At 33.3% G+C, this 22,146-nt stretch overlaps 1 protein-coding gene across 6 annotated transcripts in view; it reads left to right on the top strand.

The window, feature by feature from the left end:
• LOC145263728 (nostrin-like) overlaps window positions 1-22,146 on the top strand; it is a 605,851-nt gene that overhangs the window by 529,323 nt on the left and 54,382 nt on the right. For all 6 annotated transcript variants that reach the window (XM_080120704.1, XM_080120706.1, XM_080120701.1 and 3 more), the window contains one exon: window positions 3,774-3,854. In XM_080120704.1, coding sequence (XP_079976830.1) covers window positions 3,774-3,854 — 81 coding nt within the window. The remainder of the gene's footprint in view (window positions 1-3,773; window positions 3,855-22,146) is intronic.

Here is a 22,146-nt window from a genome sequence, read left to right as displayed (position 1 = left end):
AAATTCGGGCAAATTAAATAGACAGGCGACCCCCGTTGTTAACTTGTAGATATTATCATTTAGACATGATATAAAAAGTTTTAAGGAGTGAGCCGACCGATTGCTTCTCAGAAAAAAGTCTTTCTCGGACATATACAAAAAGCAAACACACATACACACACATTTTGCCTTTTATATATATAAGTTTTTTGAGGAATAAGTCGGCATTCTTTCCCAAAGTCTGATAAAACTTTGCCAGCTCACCACCAAAAAAATAGATAATTACTTTTGAATTTTTAATATTATTCATCTAAGGCAATGCTGATCAAGAATAAACCAACTTTGTGGGTGTTTGTTTTGCAGTTTTTAATTTTTAGCTGGACACACACACATACCACACACAACTGCCTGTTATATAATAAACTAGCAGAGCTATCTGGCTTTGCCCGAGCCATATAAAAAAAAGAAAATAAAGTTGCATTTGACTACATGTATTAAATGATTTTTGTTTGAATTTAATTATTTTTACTGTACAGGGTGGCCGAAAAGTCCCAGGACACTATACATGTATTTTTAATAAAACACAGTATTTTTTAATGAAACACACAGAAAACATATAATAACATTTTCGGCCAGTGTCCTGGGACTTTTCGGCCACCCTGTACAATAATTTATATCAGTTTGAAAAAATCCACTGATGTCAGTTCACTGCTATAAATTCAGAATAGGATCATATGAGCAAAAAAAAAAAAAAAAAAATTTAAGTGTTTACAATAAAAAAAAATATTAGTGATTTTCGGTTCTTTAAATCAACCGCAGATAAAAAAAAAATCCCTCTAATTATTTGTTTTGAACCAATTAAACAATATGAAACACAAAAAATATTTTTTAAATCTTTTAACGGTTTAAATCAATGGTTCTCAACTGGGGTCCATGTGGACCCCCATGATACATGTAACGTTAATATTAATAATAATTTAAGTTAAACTGTTGATATATGTTCTTTGGTTTCCTTTACATTACTGAAAAATAAAATAAGCTATAAGGGTTCACCAAAATACATTAAAAAGAAAAGAAAGTCATGTTTAAAAAAAGGTTGAGAACCATTAGTTTAAATGCTTACAAAATAAACATTTTCAAAAATATGTTAAAAAAATAAAAAATTGAAACATCCGTTGTAAGGTGGGTGCAAACGCAAAAACTAATAGTTAAAATACAACCCTCTAACCCATTCACCTACAGCAAAATTCATACCATGACGTTGCAAATATCGGAGAGGTGACGCAGTTCATGCATGCACAGATGCTAAAATCATTTAGAAAGAGACCAAAAAACGATTCTTGTTATTGTTTATTTATTTGATTTGTTTTTGTTAAAAACTTAATTTTCCATAACTGTTATCTATCTATATATATATAAAAGCGAAAATGTATGTATGTGTGTCTGCTAAAAACTTTTGACCGGCGGAACAAAAATTCACAAACTTGGTATCATATTAAAGCCCCACCCTCCGGACGACAAATATCGAAAAATTAGACCATCAAAAGTGCGTCAACTGATCGATTTTCTGCAGGGGGGAGGGGGGGCCAAAAAAAGTGACATTTTAATGTTAAACATTACATATTTTTAAATCGATTTATAACTGCCCCAAAAAATACGGGCACCAACTCTTCTACATAAAGTATACACGGGGCCGTTTATTTTGGGTCAACTTGTATTTAAAACCCGCTGAGTCATGTCACGTGATCTTGACGTCAGCAAGCTTTAATGGCAGTCTGAATTTAAAAAACATTGTTGTTATCGGTAAAAAAAAAATTTAACCCTCACACAAGCTAAACTATGAACTTCTACGATATGACAACGTTACCAAAGTTATTAGTACATTAAAAATAGTTAGATACGAGAGTTAAACGAAAAATAACAAGCCAAAAATGTGAAGTAGCCAGATGCCATTTTCTTTTTTAGTAACAGTCTTTAGAGTAAGGAAGACGAAGTGAGAGAGAGACACACACATACACAAATGCAAACAGAGAGAGAAAGAGAGAGAGACAGATAGAGAGAGATGTCTAGACAGGAAACGAAATACGTAATTTAAACGCTAATGTGAAGTAAAACAAAAAAATAAAATATTGCTACGTCATCTCGTAACACTCCCGCGATGACCTCATTTAGTGGCTATCTGTCAATCAAACCTCTTTCACTCGCTTTATAAGCCTTATTTTAACACTATAATCAATTCCACTTACTCTTGGCCTAGACGGTTAAGTGGTTGGAGTTTCTTTCACCTCCGCATCAAGCCTCCCGGGTTCAATCCAGCCTCACGACCAAAACTATTTTTTTTCTTTTACATCTTTAGACACGCGAGCAACATTTCTTTAATTTTTTGTACTTCGCTTATTCTTTAGTTTACTCCCCCCCCCTATACACAGTTGTTTTTTGTTTCGCTGTTTTTTTTTGTTGTTTTTTTTCGCTGTTTTTTGGTTTTGGTTTTTCCAATTTTTTAACATCGTTTCAGGGTTATTACTTATCCCCCCCCCCATACACACACCTACAAACACCCGGGCAACGCCGGGTACCCCCCCGCTAGTATATATGAAAGGCCAAATGTGTGTGTGTTTGTATGTCTTGCAAAAACTTCCGACAGACGCGTTAGAACGTGACGAAACTGGTATAGTTTTAAACTTCGATCTTTCGGACGACAAATTTCGAAAAATTGGCCAAAAACATTAATTCCTTCACCCTCAACTGGCCAGTTTTCTACAACGAGGTGTCATTTTTTTTCTGCCAATATTTTCGTCATCATCTCCTTTAGATTGACTAGCCTTAATTTCAATGTTCGCGACTTCCTTTTTTGCCATAAAGTCATCAGCTAAAACGTTATATTTTTTTTTTTTAACCTTCTTTTTCTCCTTCGCATTACGGGTTTGAGCCTGCCTGCCTACTACCACTTTTTTTTAACACCTCTCTCCACCCAAACTGCCTAATGTGTTTTGATTCCCCTACCCCCACCCCGCTACTACCACTTTTCTTTGGGCCTTACTACACCACCTCAACACACACCGTGGGCAACTCCGAGTACCCCTGCTAGTTGAAGATAAAATAGTAAATGTGCGTTGGTTTTATGCCACAAACAAAATTTAAATGTAAATATCACAATGTATTTTTATGTTCACAAAAATATATCACTTGGGTTTTTACGGTAATTTAATGAAAAGCAACTCTATCGCTAAATATTTAGTGATGTTAAAAGAATTGGGATCGGTAATTGTATTGGAAATTTAAAACAAAATCAGAAATTGTATCGGAATCAGGAAAAATTTCTGAATTGTTTCATCACTAATTTTAATCTTTCAAACTTATTACTGGAACGTAAACGTAACATGTAGCCACAGCCGAGATTGAACTCACTACATGAGTTTGTAGTGTAATTAAAATCTTGTTTGTAGCTGAATAATTGATGCTTCGTCAGGGCTATCAAGGGTATTTTTTATCGTGACGCCATCACTAAATGGGTTGCCTACCACGGCAAGAGAGGTCCATCTACTCTCAAGAGAATAGACCGCGCCAGTTCCCCAACCTGGTATTTTACCTCATGGTACATACAGTGCCTCATCTTCCAAAATGGTCACTCATCTGGTACTGGCCAGGCTCAACGTTACTTAAATTTGGTGATCTGGCGAAAACTGGTGTGTCAATGTGATTGTGCCGTATTGCAATCACTGGAAAGTGAATGTTATATTTCTACTAATTGTTATATTTTTAATTTAAACCTGAATTAAAAATGTCTTTTTCAGAGCTGATATGGAAATAACATATGCGAAAGGGCTCAATCGTCTTGGGGTGAAAATGTCTAAACTGTCTGCCAACTCTGCAGGGTAAGTGTTCAAGATATTTTCTTATTTGATAAAATATTGCATACGAGGTGCCTTAAATAAGTATCCAGACTTCTTTCATATGAACATTTTTATTGTTACATAAAACTCTAGCCCCCTTTGAAGTAATCTCTTCTGGCTGCAATGCACTTGTACGATTCCAACAACTTCTTGAAGGTTCTATAGAAGTCCTCTTGTGTGATGGTGTCAATGACCCTCGTCGCAGCCTCTTTCATCTCCTCAATTGCCTCTCATAACAACAGCCTGTAAGGTTTTTCTTGAGCCTAGGGAATAACCAAAACTCACAGAAGAACTGTCTTGATGCCCATCTTGGTTATGACAATACCTTTCTTTCTGATCTTCTCTGCGCACTCTTTGGACAAACTTTGTCCAAATTTTGTCCAAATTTTCCATATCTTCAGTTCCTCACAAATAATTGTGTGTAAAGTTCCCACACTGGCATCAAGCTGTGCACTTATTGTCTCTATAGACACACAACAATCCTTATCCATGAAATTCTTTATTTGGCCAATCAACTCTGATGTTCTGACTTTCTTACTCCTCCCACACATCTCATTATCCCTCACAAACTCCCTGCCTTCCTTGAATCTCTTATGCCACTCAAAAACTGATGCTTGATTCATGCAAGGTGGTTCAAAATCAGTCTGAAGCATTCCTTATGTTTCTGTGGCATTTTTCCAAATTTAAAACAGCATTTTATTGCATATCGTTTTTCTAAAGTGTCCTCACGTCTAGATTGCATTTTTGAAATTCACCAGCTGTGACAATCAGGCTTTAGTAGAGTGTGTTCCAATTCCTGCTGTAGCTGCTCATTTGAACCTGTAATCTTAAAAATTGGTCGATCATCTCATAAGATGCATAACAATGACATACTAAATTTTCAAGAGTCCACAATTTTTAATGCATGTAAAAAAAAAAAAAAAAGTCTGGAAACTTACTGAAGGCACCTCATACAATTAATCGCTTACTATTTAATGTAAAAAAATGGTGTATATTATTTTATATAAATTCTTATTTTAATACATCCATATATAGATATGAATTGGTTATAGTCGTGACAATGCCAAAAAGAAAACATATCAAGTAAAATGGTTATTTTCAATTTTCTACAGCTGTTTTTCATCACTGAAACTATACAATCAAACTAAGTTTGAATTTTACAGACAGCAGTGAATCTTAAAACCAAAAATTGACTCCTATTTTTATGCAGTCATATTATACAATACATGTACCAACTGATACAGTTTAATTGTTTACAGGTCGGCCATCTTGGATTTTAGGAATCAAACCTTGGTCTGGTATTAAAATCTAAGACTATATAAGGAACATGTAAAGATAAAAATTTGCCTATATAAAGTAAATAAATAAAAAATCATGGTCATGGCTTGACTTTTTTGTGGTAACTGGAATATAAATTTACAGTGTTTGAATATATATATATATATATATATATATATATATATATGTGTGTGTGTGTGTGTGTGCATGCATGTGTGTGTGTGAAGTCTACATATGCTTCTAGAATAGTGATTTAAAAGCTATGAGGGTTTTTTGAAGCATGAAAACGATGTTACTTTTTGTATTTAATATTTTATTTTTTATATTTCAAGTGGTCCTCTGCTCTTGGTCACAAAAATGTATCGAAATAAAAATGAAAGATGTTGGAAAAAAAATTGGAAATTTGTAGTATGGACAGCATTCATTCCTTGCAACAATGTTCGAAATCAAAATGTGGAATTAAATTTAATAAATTTTTTAAATTTCCAATAAATTTTTTTGTTCAATTATAACTTTTGGAGATATCAGAATCAGAAAAATTGAGGTTTATTTTCCGATGTCAAAAACGATTTCTTTTAATTGCCTGTTTTATTTGATTTTGTTTAAAGCAAAATCTCCCACTGCTTGTAGTAATGATAAATTCCTCTTCTTTATAATAATTTGATTGCAGAAATTCCCCTCTGGACACTAGGTTTACTCCAACAGATGCCACATACAAATTTATTATGTCTACACTGTCAGCCACTATATTATGTAACTTTTGAATGCCACCTTACTCCCATTTATTCACTATACTAGACTACCTGTGACCCGTTGGGTCAGTATGTTATATTAGCTATGGAATTCATGTATGAGCGTGACACTTGTGATGTAAAAAAAAATAGTTTTTTTTTTTTACATTACAAAAACATTTCTATGAAAGTATATTAAAATGAAAAATCACGGACGAATCATTCAAACATGAAAAAAAATCCTCCCTATTATTTTTCCGAATAATCACTCAAAAATCGAAAATTAAACATGATTTTCCTATGAATCGAACGCAGACGAAAGTCATTTAGCAGCAAAAACGCACATGAACCTACCGATGAGAAATATAAGAATGAAAAACCATGTTGGAATCCTTCAACCAAGTTATAGAAACTTAAAATCTAAAAAAAAAAATAATTAATGAAACCTGAAGCAAAAAAATAACCTAAATAAATAAAATAAAACTAATATTGAAACAGATTAGTAAATGTGTCAACGAATTCACCGTTCTTACACAACTATTTTGTATCTAGAAATGTAAACAAAAAATAAAAAAAGAAGGAAGGAAGGAAAAGGTATTGATAGAGAGTAGTAGTAGTAGTAATAGTAGTAGTAGGAGTAATAGTCTTGGCTTTACTACAATTGTTCTTATGTTTGTCAACGGGTTAAAGTTGTTTAGTTGTAAGAAAATAGCGACAGTATAGTTGTAATAAAGAATGGTTGCAAAACACCCCACTCTTCCCATGTTAAATAATAATTTCAAAATAATAACGTTAATATTTCAATGCGCAGGTCAAAATCTGCAAAAGTTATAGGTTAATGTTTATGCGCGCATGTGCAACAGGATGTCATAAACCGGAAAGTGGGTTACATCACTCGTTACAAGGTCATTTGAGTTTTATAATTATATAAGATTAAAATCCTAGATTACATCCTATGAGAAGCATCATCACTGCCACAAGTATCTACAGTGGAAGCAGCTGCTATTTTCCCCTCTAAATAGAAAGTACTTCTACTGCTCCCACTCGGCACCAATATATATTCTGCATTTGTGTCATATGTGGAATTGCACCATAATTTTCTGGCTCATACATTTCCTTCTCTTGATTCCAAAATCAATGACCTCTCCCTCCTTAAATTCAACCAAATCTCATTGGCTGCACAAACTATTCGTCCATTCCAGAATGTCAATCTTAATTAAAAAATGAATGCTCCAGCGATTAAAAAACATGGCTTCCCTCTCGACGAGAGCCTATACTATTCATCGCCAAATGCTGATAGCCCTTATTTCTTCTTACTTTCCTAATAGCTACATAAACCTTCCTTTTTTTTTTATATTATACTTGACTAACATTCTTTTTTATATGCGTATTGACACAATTCAAAAACAACTAATTACACTATAACTGCATTTGAGACCCGGCTATCGTGTGTTTTGGAAGCCTTTAAACTGTCTCAACCATTTAATTTCTTAGTCCTTAACAAACAGCTATATAAACCTTTCTTTCTTTCTTTTTTTTTTTTTTTTGTAAAAGAACAATTGACTAAAATTATTTCTTTTTTACACTAAATAAAAAAAATAATTCCGCTTACTCGATTAACGCAGTTGAGAACAGATTTTTTTTGTGCTTCTACAGCCTATACACTGTCTACGTGTGGTTTTTAACTGTAGTATTCTTGAAAAGAACTAATGCAGTATGAAGCAATACGACGAGTACATTTGTTTTGTTATCTACTTTATTTATAAAAACATTGACCATTTAAAATGAACTGTTTGTTTACTTTTGCAGTAGATACATTTATGTTTACATTAAGCGATTTTTCGGAGTCAAGCGAACGAGGCACTTCAAGTGAACACATATTTCGAGAATATCTGCACATCATTTTTAAAAACATTGAACGATTAACTTGAACTGTTGGTTTAATTTTTCGAGATTATTTGCACATAATTTCTAAAATATTTAACAATTAACTTGAACTGTTGGTTTACTTTTTAAGTAGTAAAACTAACTTATGTTTACATTAAGCGATTTATCAGTGTCGACAGAAAGAGTCACTATTAGTGACCACATACTTCGAGGATATTTGCACATGATTTTAAAAGCATTGAACAATTATGAACAAGAACTGTTGGTTTAATTTATAAGTAATAAAACTTATGTTTACATTAACTGATTTATCGGTGTAGGCCGATACGATTCACGATTAGTGAGTACGTATTTCAACAACTTTAAACAATTAACATGAACTGTTGGTTTTATTTATGTGTAGTACAATTTATGTTGACTTTAAGTGAACACATATTTCGAGAATATTTGCACAACTAAATACCTCCACTTTAAAGGAGTTATTTCGAGAGTGCTAACAGCGTCAGTTTGTTGTAGACCACTTAACTAAAGCACTTCCGTCGTTTTTTGGCACAATCCTTTTCCTCAATGCGTTACAAGTTCGATCCTGTATACTGTGGCTACTTATTTATTTTTTATTTTTTTTAATTTATTTATTTTTTTTTTTTTGTATTCTATTGCACTGGTACTCTCTGATATTTACATTTCTCTTACGGGGGTTGCTTAATTTCTTTTAACAGTTGCTTTATTAGGGCTAGCACGGGTATTAACTATTATTACATGTTTTGTAATAATTTTGGAACGCAAATAGGTCACAATCCCAATTACATTGCTTTTTGCCTATTTCAACATAATTTCATTTTATTTGGGGTATATATATTGATAAATGTTTGTGCGTACTTTAAACACTTATGACTAATAATAACTGTTTTGTTTTTATCTTTACACGAATTTAGGTCACTAAACATAATAACTTGTTTGTGCCTAATTTCTCCCCAAATTATTTTCCTTTTAGGTATATCTATTGACAATTGTCTGCGAACAATATTTCTATTGTTTCAATCTTGAAAGTGTTCTATTTAGATTGTTTATAATAGAAACAATATTCTGCATATATTGTTTAAAATAAATCAGAATTGTTTATTAGTTAAAGAATCTGTTCTCTTTATACTTTTTTTTCATGCTTACTTAAAACTGTCACTTTCTGAATGTTCTCAGCTTAACTCCAGTCTTACCAACAAAAATACCATACCTTGAACCAGCCAAATAAGTACACACAAGCCAAACGACAATGCAACCACCATGCAATACATTTCGGGAAAATTTTGTTGCTACACCATCCCCACTCACAAATTGGGACATCTATTCTGAAAGCTGTTTTTAACATGAGGAATCTGAGGGTTGAGCAACAACAACAACAACAACGTACTATATTTTTTTTAAGAGGTGGGGAGAAGGCATGCTATCACCGGGCAACGCCGGTTAACAGGTCCTGCTAGTAATAAATATTTATTGATTTTAAACTATCAGTAAATCTAAAATCCAGTATATTTTTTACGCTTAAGAAAATATCTGCATACTTAACATGTTTTTATAGTAATCGGGAATAAATAATAACTCTATTGTTAAACATTTAGAGATTTATAAAGAATCGGAATCGGTAATTGTATCAGAATCTGGAAAAATATTTAAATTATCCCATCACTACTATATATATATATATATATATAGGGTGTCCATAAAGTCCGTGTGAACTTTAAAAAATTTATAACTTTATTTGTATTTGCAATAGAAATAATCTGTAAAATGGATTTGAAAGAAGTAAATCTATATTTTTTTAAGCTTTTATTGAAATTTTATTTAACTTTCCACATGCCCTCCATCATTAGCAATACAAAGGCTAATACGATTTTGCAGTTCACAAAAAACATTTGCCAAATGATTTATAGTAATGCCTGAAATCACATTAGTTATTCTAGCTTTCAAATCTTCCAATGAACTAGGTTTGGTTGCATACACAATTGTTTTCACATGTCCCCATAAAAAAAATCTAATGAAGTCAAATCTGGCGAACGTGGAGGCCAATGAAATGGTCCACCCCTTCCGATCCATCTGTTAGGAAATTCCTGATTTAGAAACTGTCTAACACGCCGAGCAAAGTGACAAGGAGCTCCATCTTGTTGAAACACTGTATCATCTTTCAAGTTTAATTGTTCAAGTTGCGGAATAAAGTAATAAAGTAATTCTGCAACATATCTAAGTAGCTGTCACTGTTAATAACACGATCTTCAAAAAAATATGGCCCTATGATTCAGTTTATTCCCAAAGCACACCACACATTAACTTTAAGAGAGTCCCTTTCATGTTCAACAGGTTCATTTGGGTTTTCAGTTCCCCAAATTCGGCAATTATGCCTGTTGACCTTACCACTAATGTGAAATGTTACTTCATCAGAAAACAGTAAATTACTCACAAATGCATCATCATTGCAAAGTTTTTCATTGAACTGGTGACAGAAAGTTAGCCGTGCATAATAATCCTCTTCTAACAACTGTTGATGTAATTGAATTTTGTAAGCTTTCATATGAAGTTTTGCCCGCAGAATCTTATGCACAGTAGACTTTAGCAGCCCGAGCTCCAATGATGCCCGTCTTACAAACTTTCTTGGACTTGCAGTAAAGGATTCTTCTATGGAAGCAACACTTTCGTCACTGACACATGGCCTTTCAGACCGTGGTTTATCATGGACAGAGTCTGTCTCTTTAAATTTTTTCATCCATTTAACAATGGTGTTCCTATGAGGCGCTTTTTTATTGTATTCAATTCTAAACTTTCTTTGTACAGCAATAGTAGATTTCAATTTAGCCAACCAAAGGACACAGTTTACTTTTTCCTCAATTGAAGCCATGGGATCAAATTGATTCTGAAAAACAAAAGAAAATATTTTTTGCTTATTTTTTACTTATCTAAAAATTGTTACGAATTTTGTGGTGAAAAATTATTCAATAACTATACTTAAAACTAGATACATGAAACTTTATAACATTTTTTACAGATTATTTCTATCGCAAATATAAATAAAGTTATGAATTTTTTTAAATTGCACACGAACTTTATGGACACCCTATATATATATATATATATATATATATATATATATATATATATATATGTATAGTAAGTTATGAAAATATACATGGCAATTAAGCTACACAGAATATTCCACATTTCATTCTCGTGAGAATGAAATGTGGAATATTCTGTTTAGCTTAATTGCCATATATATTTTCATAATTTACTACCTAGCTCTACCTATGTATTGAGCACTGTTGAAGTAAATACTGAAAATTTACACATAAAATTATATCTTCGTATATTAATTTATGTGATTTAAATGAAGTAGTCACACACACACATATATATAATATTAAATGAAAAATAAGGAATAAAGGTTATATATAACTTTATTAAGGAAACAATAAGGAGAAGTTACAGGGACATTTTAAGAAAAAATCTTTTTAGACCATGGCATTTCGAAGCTAAATGCTTCTCATCAGAAAAGGAGAAGAGCCAGAATTATACAAAATGCAAATATATAAAAAAAAAAACTGGCTTAATGACATTAAGAAATGAAATGAGAATGAAGAAATATGATAAAATGGTAAATAGTAATTAAAAGTAGATACAATATATATGTAAGGGTAAATCAGACGGGTAGTATATATGTAGGTAATATTCAAAAAAATATATAGGCCATTATTTGAGTTTTTCTTATCTTGATAAGTTTTGTTTTGTTGAAGATTTACTCTTTGATAACATTATTATTATTATTATTATTATTATTATTATTATTATTATAATAATAGTAATAATAATAATATTATTATTATTATATTTTACGTATCTCTGCCCGGTCGTAAAATCCACTTAAATATGATATTTTAATTTGTGCAGATTTCGTATATCTTATTAATAGAGTCATGATTTTAAAATTAAAAAAAAGTATTTGGGTGCTATCAGCTAGACTCAAAATCAAAAGCAAAGCTGTAGCATTCAAAGCTAGTGACGTTACCACTGTACCAATGTGACACGCATATGAACTGATTAAAAAATAAACTAAGATGAATGTACAGAATGTATAACGATTTTTCCAATTTTTGCCCATTTTTTGACCCCTTAAAAATTATTTTAACCGCCTAAAGACCTATAAAAGAACGGTCCATAAAAAGTCTAATCATTTGAGGCCCTTAGCACCGCTCTGCGACTTTTAGATTCAGAGGAGATAGTTTGAAAATATGGAGACAGGCAGATATATAGCCTTTTATGTATTAGATTTTCAGTTTTTGGATAAGATAAGCCATCAGTACCATCAGTTTCAAACCTGATAATAGGGAACCATTTTAGGTTTTCAGATGAGGTAGATTGGCTGAAGAGAGCTTGATATTGGGATCTAAAACGGTTCCTTATTATCAGGTTTGAAACTGACGGTACCGATGGCTTATGTAAAATTCTGAAAATAAAAATATATATTGTGCTCTTATTTTGAAAATTTTTTCTTTATAATAGAGCACTCTGCTGAAATTCTTTTTCCCCCCAAATATAACTAAGAATATATATATATATATATATATATATATATATATATATATATATATATGCATATATTTATGTGTGTGTGTGTGTATTTCTCAGCCAATACCTTTTCATCATATTGTGCACTTTTATATCTTAGCCTTATATAAATAAGCACCTGGTGCTTTGCAAAATTCTTCTTCACATACATTAATCTTGAATCATCCATATAGAGTCAATATCTACATCCATTGCATCAGTTCTTCCACCTGTCTGCCTTCATGGAGGAAACGCCTATCAATATTATAAAGCAGCAGATGACAACCATCAACAATTTTTTTTTTTTTTATTCCATCTCCGGCAGCCATTTTTCAAACATAAATATCCACCTGTCACTGTCTTTTCTCAGAGTTCTTCTGAATTGTGACACTAGCTTCAAGAATTCTACGTTTAGAAAATAATCACACGGTTTTTTAATGGCTTCCAAATGTTTTTTATTTGTTTTTTTTTCTTTTCTTTTTTTTCTTTTTTTTTTTTTTTTTACTTTGTATCTTCTCTCTATTCCTTTCAGACTTTTTCCTCTTTATCCTTTCCTACACCTTTCATTTTTTATCATATAAGTTGATGCTACTAGATCAGACTCTCTGAAGATATCGGCTTCTTCACTTTAATATACCAAACATTGATTTTGTTTTTTGTTTTTTTGTTTCCCTTTGCAAAACTCAATCATGTTATGCAAAGCTAAAAACAAAAGCAACAATTTTTCTCAACAAAACAACCAAGCTAAACACCATAAATAAATATTTGAAAATATGAATAATTTGAAGCATAAAACTTTTTTTTTTTTATGGGGGGGGGGGCATTAAATAACTCAAAATGGGTTGATATGCCATGAAACGAAGCAACCAAACCAGACACTATTAAAGATATAAACAAGCGAAAGTATGAAAACTTTTCTCAAAATTATCGGATTTAGCATTAAATAACTTCAAAAGAATTAATATGCTGTAAAAACAAAACCGCAAAACTTCTAGGAGAGCCTTTTTCCTGTTTTTGTGTATGTTTATCTTGCTAAAACTTGAAAAGTACCAAACATATACTTACAACTCTTGCATAGTCGGATTCCTTTGTAGTTACCAAAGACGAAATTCATGGGGAGGAGGAGGTGGAGCCAAATAAAATTACTTCCGTAGAACAAACTGGATTTGAACTTGGTACATCCAAGTTGTCAGTTCATCTCATTAGCCATTTAACCACATCACCTCTCACGGAGTTATATGAAAATAAAAAATATTGGATAAAATATTTGTTAATTTGTAAATCATCTTCTAGATACATTTTGTAGAAGAGGATTGTGTTCATTGTTCCCAGATTTGAAGATATTGTGAAAAGGATTTGATCTTTTAAACCTGAATAAAAGGGTGATTATTACTTATGTATGCATGTGCGTGTGTGTATATATATATATGTGTGTGTGTGTGTGTGTATATGTGTGTGTGTGTGTGTGTGTGTGTATGTATGTGTCAGGTCATGTCATATGCTACTGGTACCATGTAACCCAGTACTACCTGCCTCATGGTCGGGTCACCGGCGACTAAACTGGTTCCCCCACCAGACTTGTTTGGTGAGGAGGGCGGCTAGTCTCCCTGAAGGATTAAAAACAAGACCTTCCAAAGGACGAATGAACTCTTTCTGGGTCAACGGCCAACTAGCACCGTGTATATTTGTGTGTGTGTATATGTGAATTGGGGTGGAGAGGGCTCCCGTAAGCCGTGGTGAAGGCAACCTTTCTAGGAGAAGCAAATCTCTGATTTAAAAAACCATAAAGCGGAAGACCATTACCCGCATTAAGCTGGTCTGCAGTTTAATTTGTTGCTGGCTATCTTGCTCTTGCTTGTTGCTGGATCTCAACATTTTGAACCGAGAGAGAGACTTAGCTGTCGTACAAAGCTAAGACTCTGTAACATCATCTTTGTATAGATACTCCCTCAGGTATTTGGGCTCATGGATTTTAAATGTCTATGGGAGTGGCACTCGTCTGACAAGACGTTGCAATCATCATATGTATATGTGTATGTACATGTGTGTATATATATATATATATATATATATATATATATATATATATATATATTATGTATGTGTATATGTTTGTGTATACATACATATATACAGTGGCCCCAAAAGCAAAGTCTGTACTTGTCATTTTTTCAAAAACTGCAAATGTAAGCTAAATGTAATGTAACTGTTAAAACAAACTGTACCTCATTTGATTCGCTTTTTATTCCTCTATAATTTTACCTGTTCATATTTGACTTTTAATTGAAGTATCCTAGTGTTTACGTCAATTTACAAAAATTAACTTCGACAGACAGCACCTAGCATTTCCAAATGGTCACCTATCTGGTACTAGTCAGGCTCAGCGTTGCTTAACTTCAGTGATCTGACGAGAACCAGTGTCGATATGATTATGCCGTATATACAAAAATAAATATGTACACACAAATAAAAAAGCACATACACACATCTCTCTCTCTCTCTCTCTCTCTCTCTCTCTCTCTCTATATATATATATATATATATATATATATATATATATATATATATATATATATATAAAACATTGCTAAACTTACAGATAAATCAATTTCCTTTCATTTGATGTACGGTTTGACAGAATTATATGGGTTTATAGAGATTTTATGAATGTCATTCCTATGCCCCCCCCCCGTACATACACAAAATGAAAATGCTGTTTTATTGATGTTTTACAAGTAGTAAGCATTGCTATTTATAGTTTTTTTGTTTCTTTTTTTTTTTTGTTTTTGTATTCTACCTCTTTCAAAAAAAAAAAAATACAAAAAAAACTACATACACTCCATCATTTTCTATGAGATATTATTATAAAAGAACAAAGAATTTATCTTTATTTGATTCTAGAAATCCAATATAATTTTTCAAATTAAATTTGCTAGAACGTACAACTGCATTCTTCCCGATTTATCTTTTATTTAATTAATCCTAATTATTATTTGTTCATTTCAAAAACTGTTACATCTAAATAAAATATATGCGGGGGTAGGGGGAGAATTCTCCACATTCTTATTGTCATCGAAATGTATGAAATCGTCCATTTTTCAATCAAATCCATTAATTCTCTGCAGTAGTTGGGGATCACTGCGGTACCCTGGAAGGAACCTTCCAGAAATGACAGTCCACAATACATTGTAGTCTACATTTCATTATAGAGAACTTACTGCTGATTTTATAAAAAAATATTTTTGTATATATTGGCTTGAATTAAAGTTTAAAATGCAAAAGTCAAGTATCATGTTTAATTTCAAATGCGCGTCTGTCATATCAAAGAACCTACTGGTGATTTTATATGTCGAGTTTTTCTGCTTGGGCATTATTAAATCTTCTCAAATGCACTTGTGATGTTAGGCTGTGTTAACTTTAGTCAAAATCATATGTTCCTTCTTTAATAGAATTTTTTTGTTATCTATTATCGATACTTATCAAAGACATTCCGATACAAAGGCTAAAAACACTGCCAAGCACATAAAGTATATTTGTGTGAAATTTCAAAAAAATTGGTCCAGCCGTTTAGGAGTCCATAGAGAACACTCATAAAAGCACACAGACAAAGTACTTTTTATATAATAGTATCTATTAATGATATCTAGATAGATATTAAGAACTATTCGTATTTATTAAGCATTGTTTGAGTTGAGAAAAAAATCAATTATATATTTTACTAGCTGACCTGATTTGATGTTGCCCAGGAGTATTTATACTTTCATTTGATGCAAACCCCACAATGTAACTGTAAGACTCCAATAGACAGTGAAACACACAAAACAAAAATCTTATCCAAATAGGTAGAAGAGTAATTTATCTTACCTTTGATATAATTTATTTGTTGTATATTTTTTTTTTCATCCCTTTTTTTTTTATTTTGGCTCTTGTTAAAAATACACAAAAAGTCTTATTTATAAACTTGGATTGTAAATACCATGTGGAGCTTGTTAAAGCATGAACACACATAAAAATACTTGCAGAACAAAAAAAATTGTTAAATCTATGTAAATAAAAAAGATATGTGTATGTGTGCGTGTAAATATTTAACTGATAAACTCTTAAACTACTTCACATAACACTGAAACCGGAAATAGTAATCATTAAGGCTATGAAAACAGCATATTCTTTTCATTGTTTTGATTCTCAGGTATATATCCATTGATATCTTATATGTTTTTATATAGAGCGATGTGGTTTTCAGTTGATTACTTGTGTCTAACTGTGTCGTATATATACTCGAGAGTCAAAACAATGAAAAGAATATGCTGTTTTCCTAGCTCTAGTAATCATACAAAGAATAGTTTATAACAAGTAAAATCTTTGTTTGGATGGACGAATAAGACGTACAGAAATATTTTTAGCAAGTTGAAATACAAAATGTTCATTCCAACTTTTTTATTATTACATTTTCACCCCAAACAAGGCACATTGCCACTTTGGTGTAGGGAGCTATTATCAGGGGTAACATCTACTGGGGTACTATGTGGGGATTTGTGCAGCAATATGTCTGTTCACGTTACACTTGAACTTCTGCACGTGTGTTACATTTGGGGAAGCAGAGACCTGGAATGGAATTCCAAAGTCTAGCAGTTCTGGGGAAGAAACTACTGGAGTAGAAATATCTTTTACATCTAGGGATCTCTACTGTGTGGGGGTGAGATTTAGCTGCCTGTCTGGTTTGTCGAGGGTGTTTACATTATGGGGACACAAGTGCTTGCAGTTCGTCAGAGCATTCTCCATTAAAATACTTGTAGAACAGGCAGAGAGATGCAACATTTCATTGATGGGACAGAGGCTGAAGCTTAGATGCCAGTTCAGGGCCTATCAGACTGGCGACTCTCTTTTGAACCTGGTCTAGGAGCGAGAGACTAGTAGCAGATGCACCAGCCCAAAAGTGACAGCAATACTCCATACATGGGCGAATGGTGGCCTTATAGAGGTACAGGATACTTTCGGGTGTTAGTAATTTTCTAGCACAGTAGAGAGAGCCTACCTTCTTTGCAGCGGCCCTGGCAATGCTTTCAATGTAATTGTTCCAACTCATGTTTCCTGTGAACGTTAGGCCAAGGAGTTTGAAAGATGTACTCTCAGATAAAGAATCGTTGGCCATTGCTATTGGTGGTAAAGAAGGTTTCTTGTAATTATTGAAGGAAACTAGTTTAGTCTTGGTGGCATTGAACGTGACCATCCATTTTTGTCTCCATTCCACTACAGATTGGAGGTCATCCTCTAGTGTTTCTGCCATTTCTTTAGATATGTGTTCATTTGTTTTCCTGGTGTTCCTGTTATAGAGTGTGATGTCATCAGCATATATACCCATCTCAGAGGCAATTTTGTCGAGGAGGTCATTTATGAATATTAGGAACAACAGAGGTCCAAGGATAGACCGTTGGGGCACTCCCGCATTTATAACATATTGTTTAGATGTACGACCGTTGAGGACAACCTGGATTTTTCTCTTATCTAAGAAGGATTTAATTATGTTTAGTATTCTACCAGTGATACCGTATGATCTAATTTTCCTGAGGAGACCCTCATGCCATACCCTGTCAAAAGCCTTAGATATATCTAGAGCTACCACTCTGCTCTCCCCGGCTTTTTCCGGTGAGTGGTATATACGTTCAGAGATTAGAGTTAGGATGTCTGCTGTGGAACGGGCTTGTCTTAATCCATATTGTTGGTCAGTCAGAAGTTTAGCATCTTTAAGGTGATGGACTAGAGCTTGGTTAATTAAGGTCTCAAATATTTTGGCAAAAAGTGGGAGGAGGCTAATGGGGCGATAATTTAATGGGTCCGTTCTTTTGCCAGAATTCTTGAATACTGGTACCACAGAAGCAGTTTTCCAACAGCCCAGAAAGCAAGATTCATTAAGGCATTTGTTGTAGAGTTTGGAGAGAACTGAAGCTACTTCGCCTGAGCACTTTTTTAATAGCACAGCTGGGATGATTTTCAGATCGTCTAGCGTGGCGTCTGTCCGCATAGGAAAGTCAGGCAGGGGATGGTTGAGAGGGTCCAGTGTGGAGTTTGAGGCAAACCGACTGGCAAGCATGTTAGCCTTCTCAGTTGCTGAGCAAACAACCTCATGATTGTTGGTTAGTGGGGGAATTGTTGATTGCCCATTATTTACTACACTGTTGTAGATTTTCCAGAAGTCACGAGTTCCTAATTTTTGTGCTTCGATGTGTTTTTTAGTGGTTTCAGTAAATTCTCTCTTAGCTGTCGCTATTTCTTTCTTAATGTTACTTCTAGCTTCTATATACTTCTGTCTGTTTGAACTGGACTTATGTCGGTTAAATCTGCAGTATGCATGCTGCCTTTGAGCAATGGAAGTTGCGCAAGTCAAAGTAAACCATTGGGGAGAGTGGGGCTTGCTATAAACTTTCCACATGGGGACATGTGCTTCAATTGCAGTTTTGAATGATTCAGTGGTCTCAGTTGCACACTGTTCAGCAGGAAGAGAAAAAATATTTCCCCATGGGGCATCTCTGATAAGATCTCTGATGGCTTCCCAGTCAGCCTTTTTATAATATCTTGTTGTTTTGAGCACTGGCTCTTCAGTTTTGGCTCTAGAGTTTAGGGCGATTTCAACCATTATCACTGCATGATCAGTGTTCCCAAGTGGGCTGTTGGTATTCGTTATACAATCATTGGGAACTGTGGTCAAAAACAGATCTAGAAGTGATGCGTGTTGTTCTTGCTGGTCAGTAAAATGGGTTGGAAACGTAACCATTTGTGATAGGGAGTGAGATATAGAGAAGCTATGTGTTGTGCTGCCCGCTGCGTCTGCGTAACTTGTCGACATATTTGTATTACTTTTGAGCACGCGCAAATTTATAGCTTGAAGTGGTTTTATTTTAAATCTTTCTTATCTATTTGCCAATAGCTTAAATGGTAAGGAATGTGACTGGAGCGCTAAATATTTTGATTTGGATTCTAGCTGAGGGCACCAAAAAAATTTTTTACTTTTGAAATCAGTACTATATATATGTATATATATATGTATATATATATATATATATATATATAAAAACGAAAATGTATGTATGTGTGTTCGCTTTTTCTGTATGTCTACAAAGGCTTTTTTCAGAGAAGCAGTCGCTCGCCTAACAACTTTTTAAAACTTTTTATATCACATGTAAATCGTAATATCTCAGAGTTGTCAACGGAGCTCACCTGCCTATTTAATTTGCTCAACTTTGGGAAGATAAATATTCAAAAGTTTTCGCTTGCTGCATGTGGATTAAGCCTTTTCCTATAATTAATTCTGGCGACATTTTCCGTTTTCCCCCTACCCCTGCATTCCGCAGTAAATGAAGTACTACTCCACAGTCAACAGTTGACCTCATTAAGTCATTAAAACGTGCACCTGCCAAATCTAAGTAATTAAATAAATTCAAATGCATTTCTGTTGGTATGTCGCGGTGGTGCAATGGTTAACGTCGCACTTTTTTTTTCACACTTTAATTTACAATTTTGCCAAGGGTTCCGGTTCGATCCTCATACTTGCCTACCAAAACATTTTTTTATCCCCCCCCCCCGGAGTTTTGATTTTCCCAAAACCACACACACCTCCAAACACCCGGGCAACGCCGGGTACCCCTCGTTAGTATATATATAAAAGAAAATTGGCTCTATAACAATAAATATGAAATCTGCATTAAATTCATGAATTAAAATATATTTAAGCTTATTTTACAACTGGCCAAGGCCAGGCGACGCTTCGCCCTTCCTACTAGTAAAAAAATATATCCTATATTATATTTGTCATGAGTTTGTATGTGGCTATGTATTTTTATAAAGTAAAAACTAAAAGTTTAAGAGTAAGTTCTCAAAATAAATTTAAAAAACTTTAGGCTTAATCATCATGCCAATGGTTTTTCAATGAGCAATGCTTCTCATTTTACTAAAAATTTCATAAGTATATATATATATATATATATATATATATATATATATATATATATATTGCTCTATCTAGTATATTAAACAATTTTTATTTGGCTGGGATTGTCTTCTTCAAAAATATTACCCGCAAAAAATATTTTATAAGACTTGATATCACAAAATTCAATAATTTGTGATCTAATTCATCTCTTTATTCTGATATATGTATATAGGCTTGCTGTTTGTTTGTTTGTAAATAAACTAGCAGCTCAAGCACTGTAAAAGCGATGGGCGAATGTTTATTTAATGGACATTTGATGAGGTTGTTTATGAGCACCGATCCATCGTCCATCGATTAGAACTTCCAACTATCAACGACCTACTGCTAGGGAAAAAGTGCTAGTCTAGCTGCATTGATGAGTTGTGATACAACGAAACAGTACTGTATGTGGATGACTATATATATATACAGAGTCACTGAAAAATAAAGAAACAAATTTAAAGAAAACCCTTCAGTGACTGTATATTTTTCTTAGTTTGTCTGTTCCACATTTTCTGAGAAAATACTGTGCCGACCTGGCTAATATGTTGTATGGATTTTTGTTATGATAAAATGCATTGAATTAAGTATTATGGTATCCTTGAAAACACTGTTCGGGATTAATAGAGATTTTTTTTTTACACGGTGGTCACCACTTATCAAGGCCCGGAAGCCACTTGGGGATTAGGGTTATTGCATGTACAGTAATAAATGGGATAGTATCGTAGTAATCGTTAGTATTGGAGATTTGATAAAGTGTCTTACTTAAGGGGCGGTTCATCAGGAATTTGTTTATGTTAGACTTGAAGACATCCAAGTTGTAGTCAGGTGGGAAACCGACTAACGGAAGAAAGTTCCACAGGTGTGCACTTCTAAGAAAGAAGCTTTGTTCATGGAATCTACATTTTGATTTAGGCACAGATAAGGAGTGGGAAAAATTATTGACAGTGGTTTCAGCTAGACGGGTGTTTTTGTGAAAGATTGGCCAGGGTGGACCAGAGTATTTCATGCAAAACTGAGTACAAATTCAACCATATTCAACCATCAGTACTCATGCTAAGTCAGTGGGTTAAAACTTTTGCCTTAAATCGAGTTACATATGTTGTAGACTGCGACTTACGCGTATTATTTTTTATTATTTCATCCTTCTTTGGTTAACATAATACACTATCAAAACGCCAAAAATACCAATACAGAAAAAAAGAAAAAATAAATATTGTAGACTTCCCCCGTCTTGTTTATATTTGCGCATCTGTTTTCGTTAAATGTTACTGAAAAAAACCCAAAAAAACTTAAGTATCTTGAGCGTAGAAAAATGATTCTTGAAATAGAAAAATGTGGCCCCCCCCTAAAAAAAAAAATGGCAACACAAAATCCAGTTAGAGAAGAAGCTTTTTTAGGTAAAGAATTAATCCAGTCACGATCAGCAGAAAATATTGGTTTTCTTATGTCAAGACAAGAAGTTATCACTGAAGAATTCAGATTCGATATATTTTATAAAGCGATTCTGGCGTCTGATGAGTTTGATCTTATCACCTCTGGTTATAAGTAGAATCGCCAAAATCTTTTGTGGGCATATCCTTCTTTAATATGCCGAAAATATTGCAACAAAGTAGTTTATATTAAATAGTACTAGCAAGGATACACAATGTTGCCCTGGGATATAAAAAATATATGAGATTAAAAAGTGTGTGTAACATCTTTATATTTAAAACACTCTCTCTCTCTCTCTCTCTCTCTCTCTCTCTCTCTCTCTCTCTCTCTCTCTCTCTCTCTCTCTCTCTCTCTCTCTCTCCTTATTCCACGTTTTTCCACATCTAGA

The sequence above is a fragment of the Euprymna scolopes genome, chromosome 39 (genome assembly GCF_053919585.1).
Source record: "Euprymna scolopes isolate OS-2025 chromosome 39, ASM5391958v1, whole genome shotgun sequence".
NCBI classification, from domain to species: domain Eukaryota; kingdom Metazoa; phylum Mollusca; class Cephalopoda; order Sepiida; family Sepiolidae; genus Euprymna; species Euprymna scolopes.
Note: the sequence above shows the minus strand (reverse complement) of the source record. Positions and strands in the feature narration are given on the sequence as shown.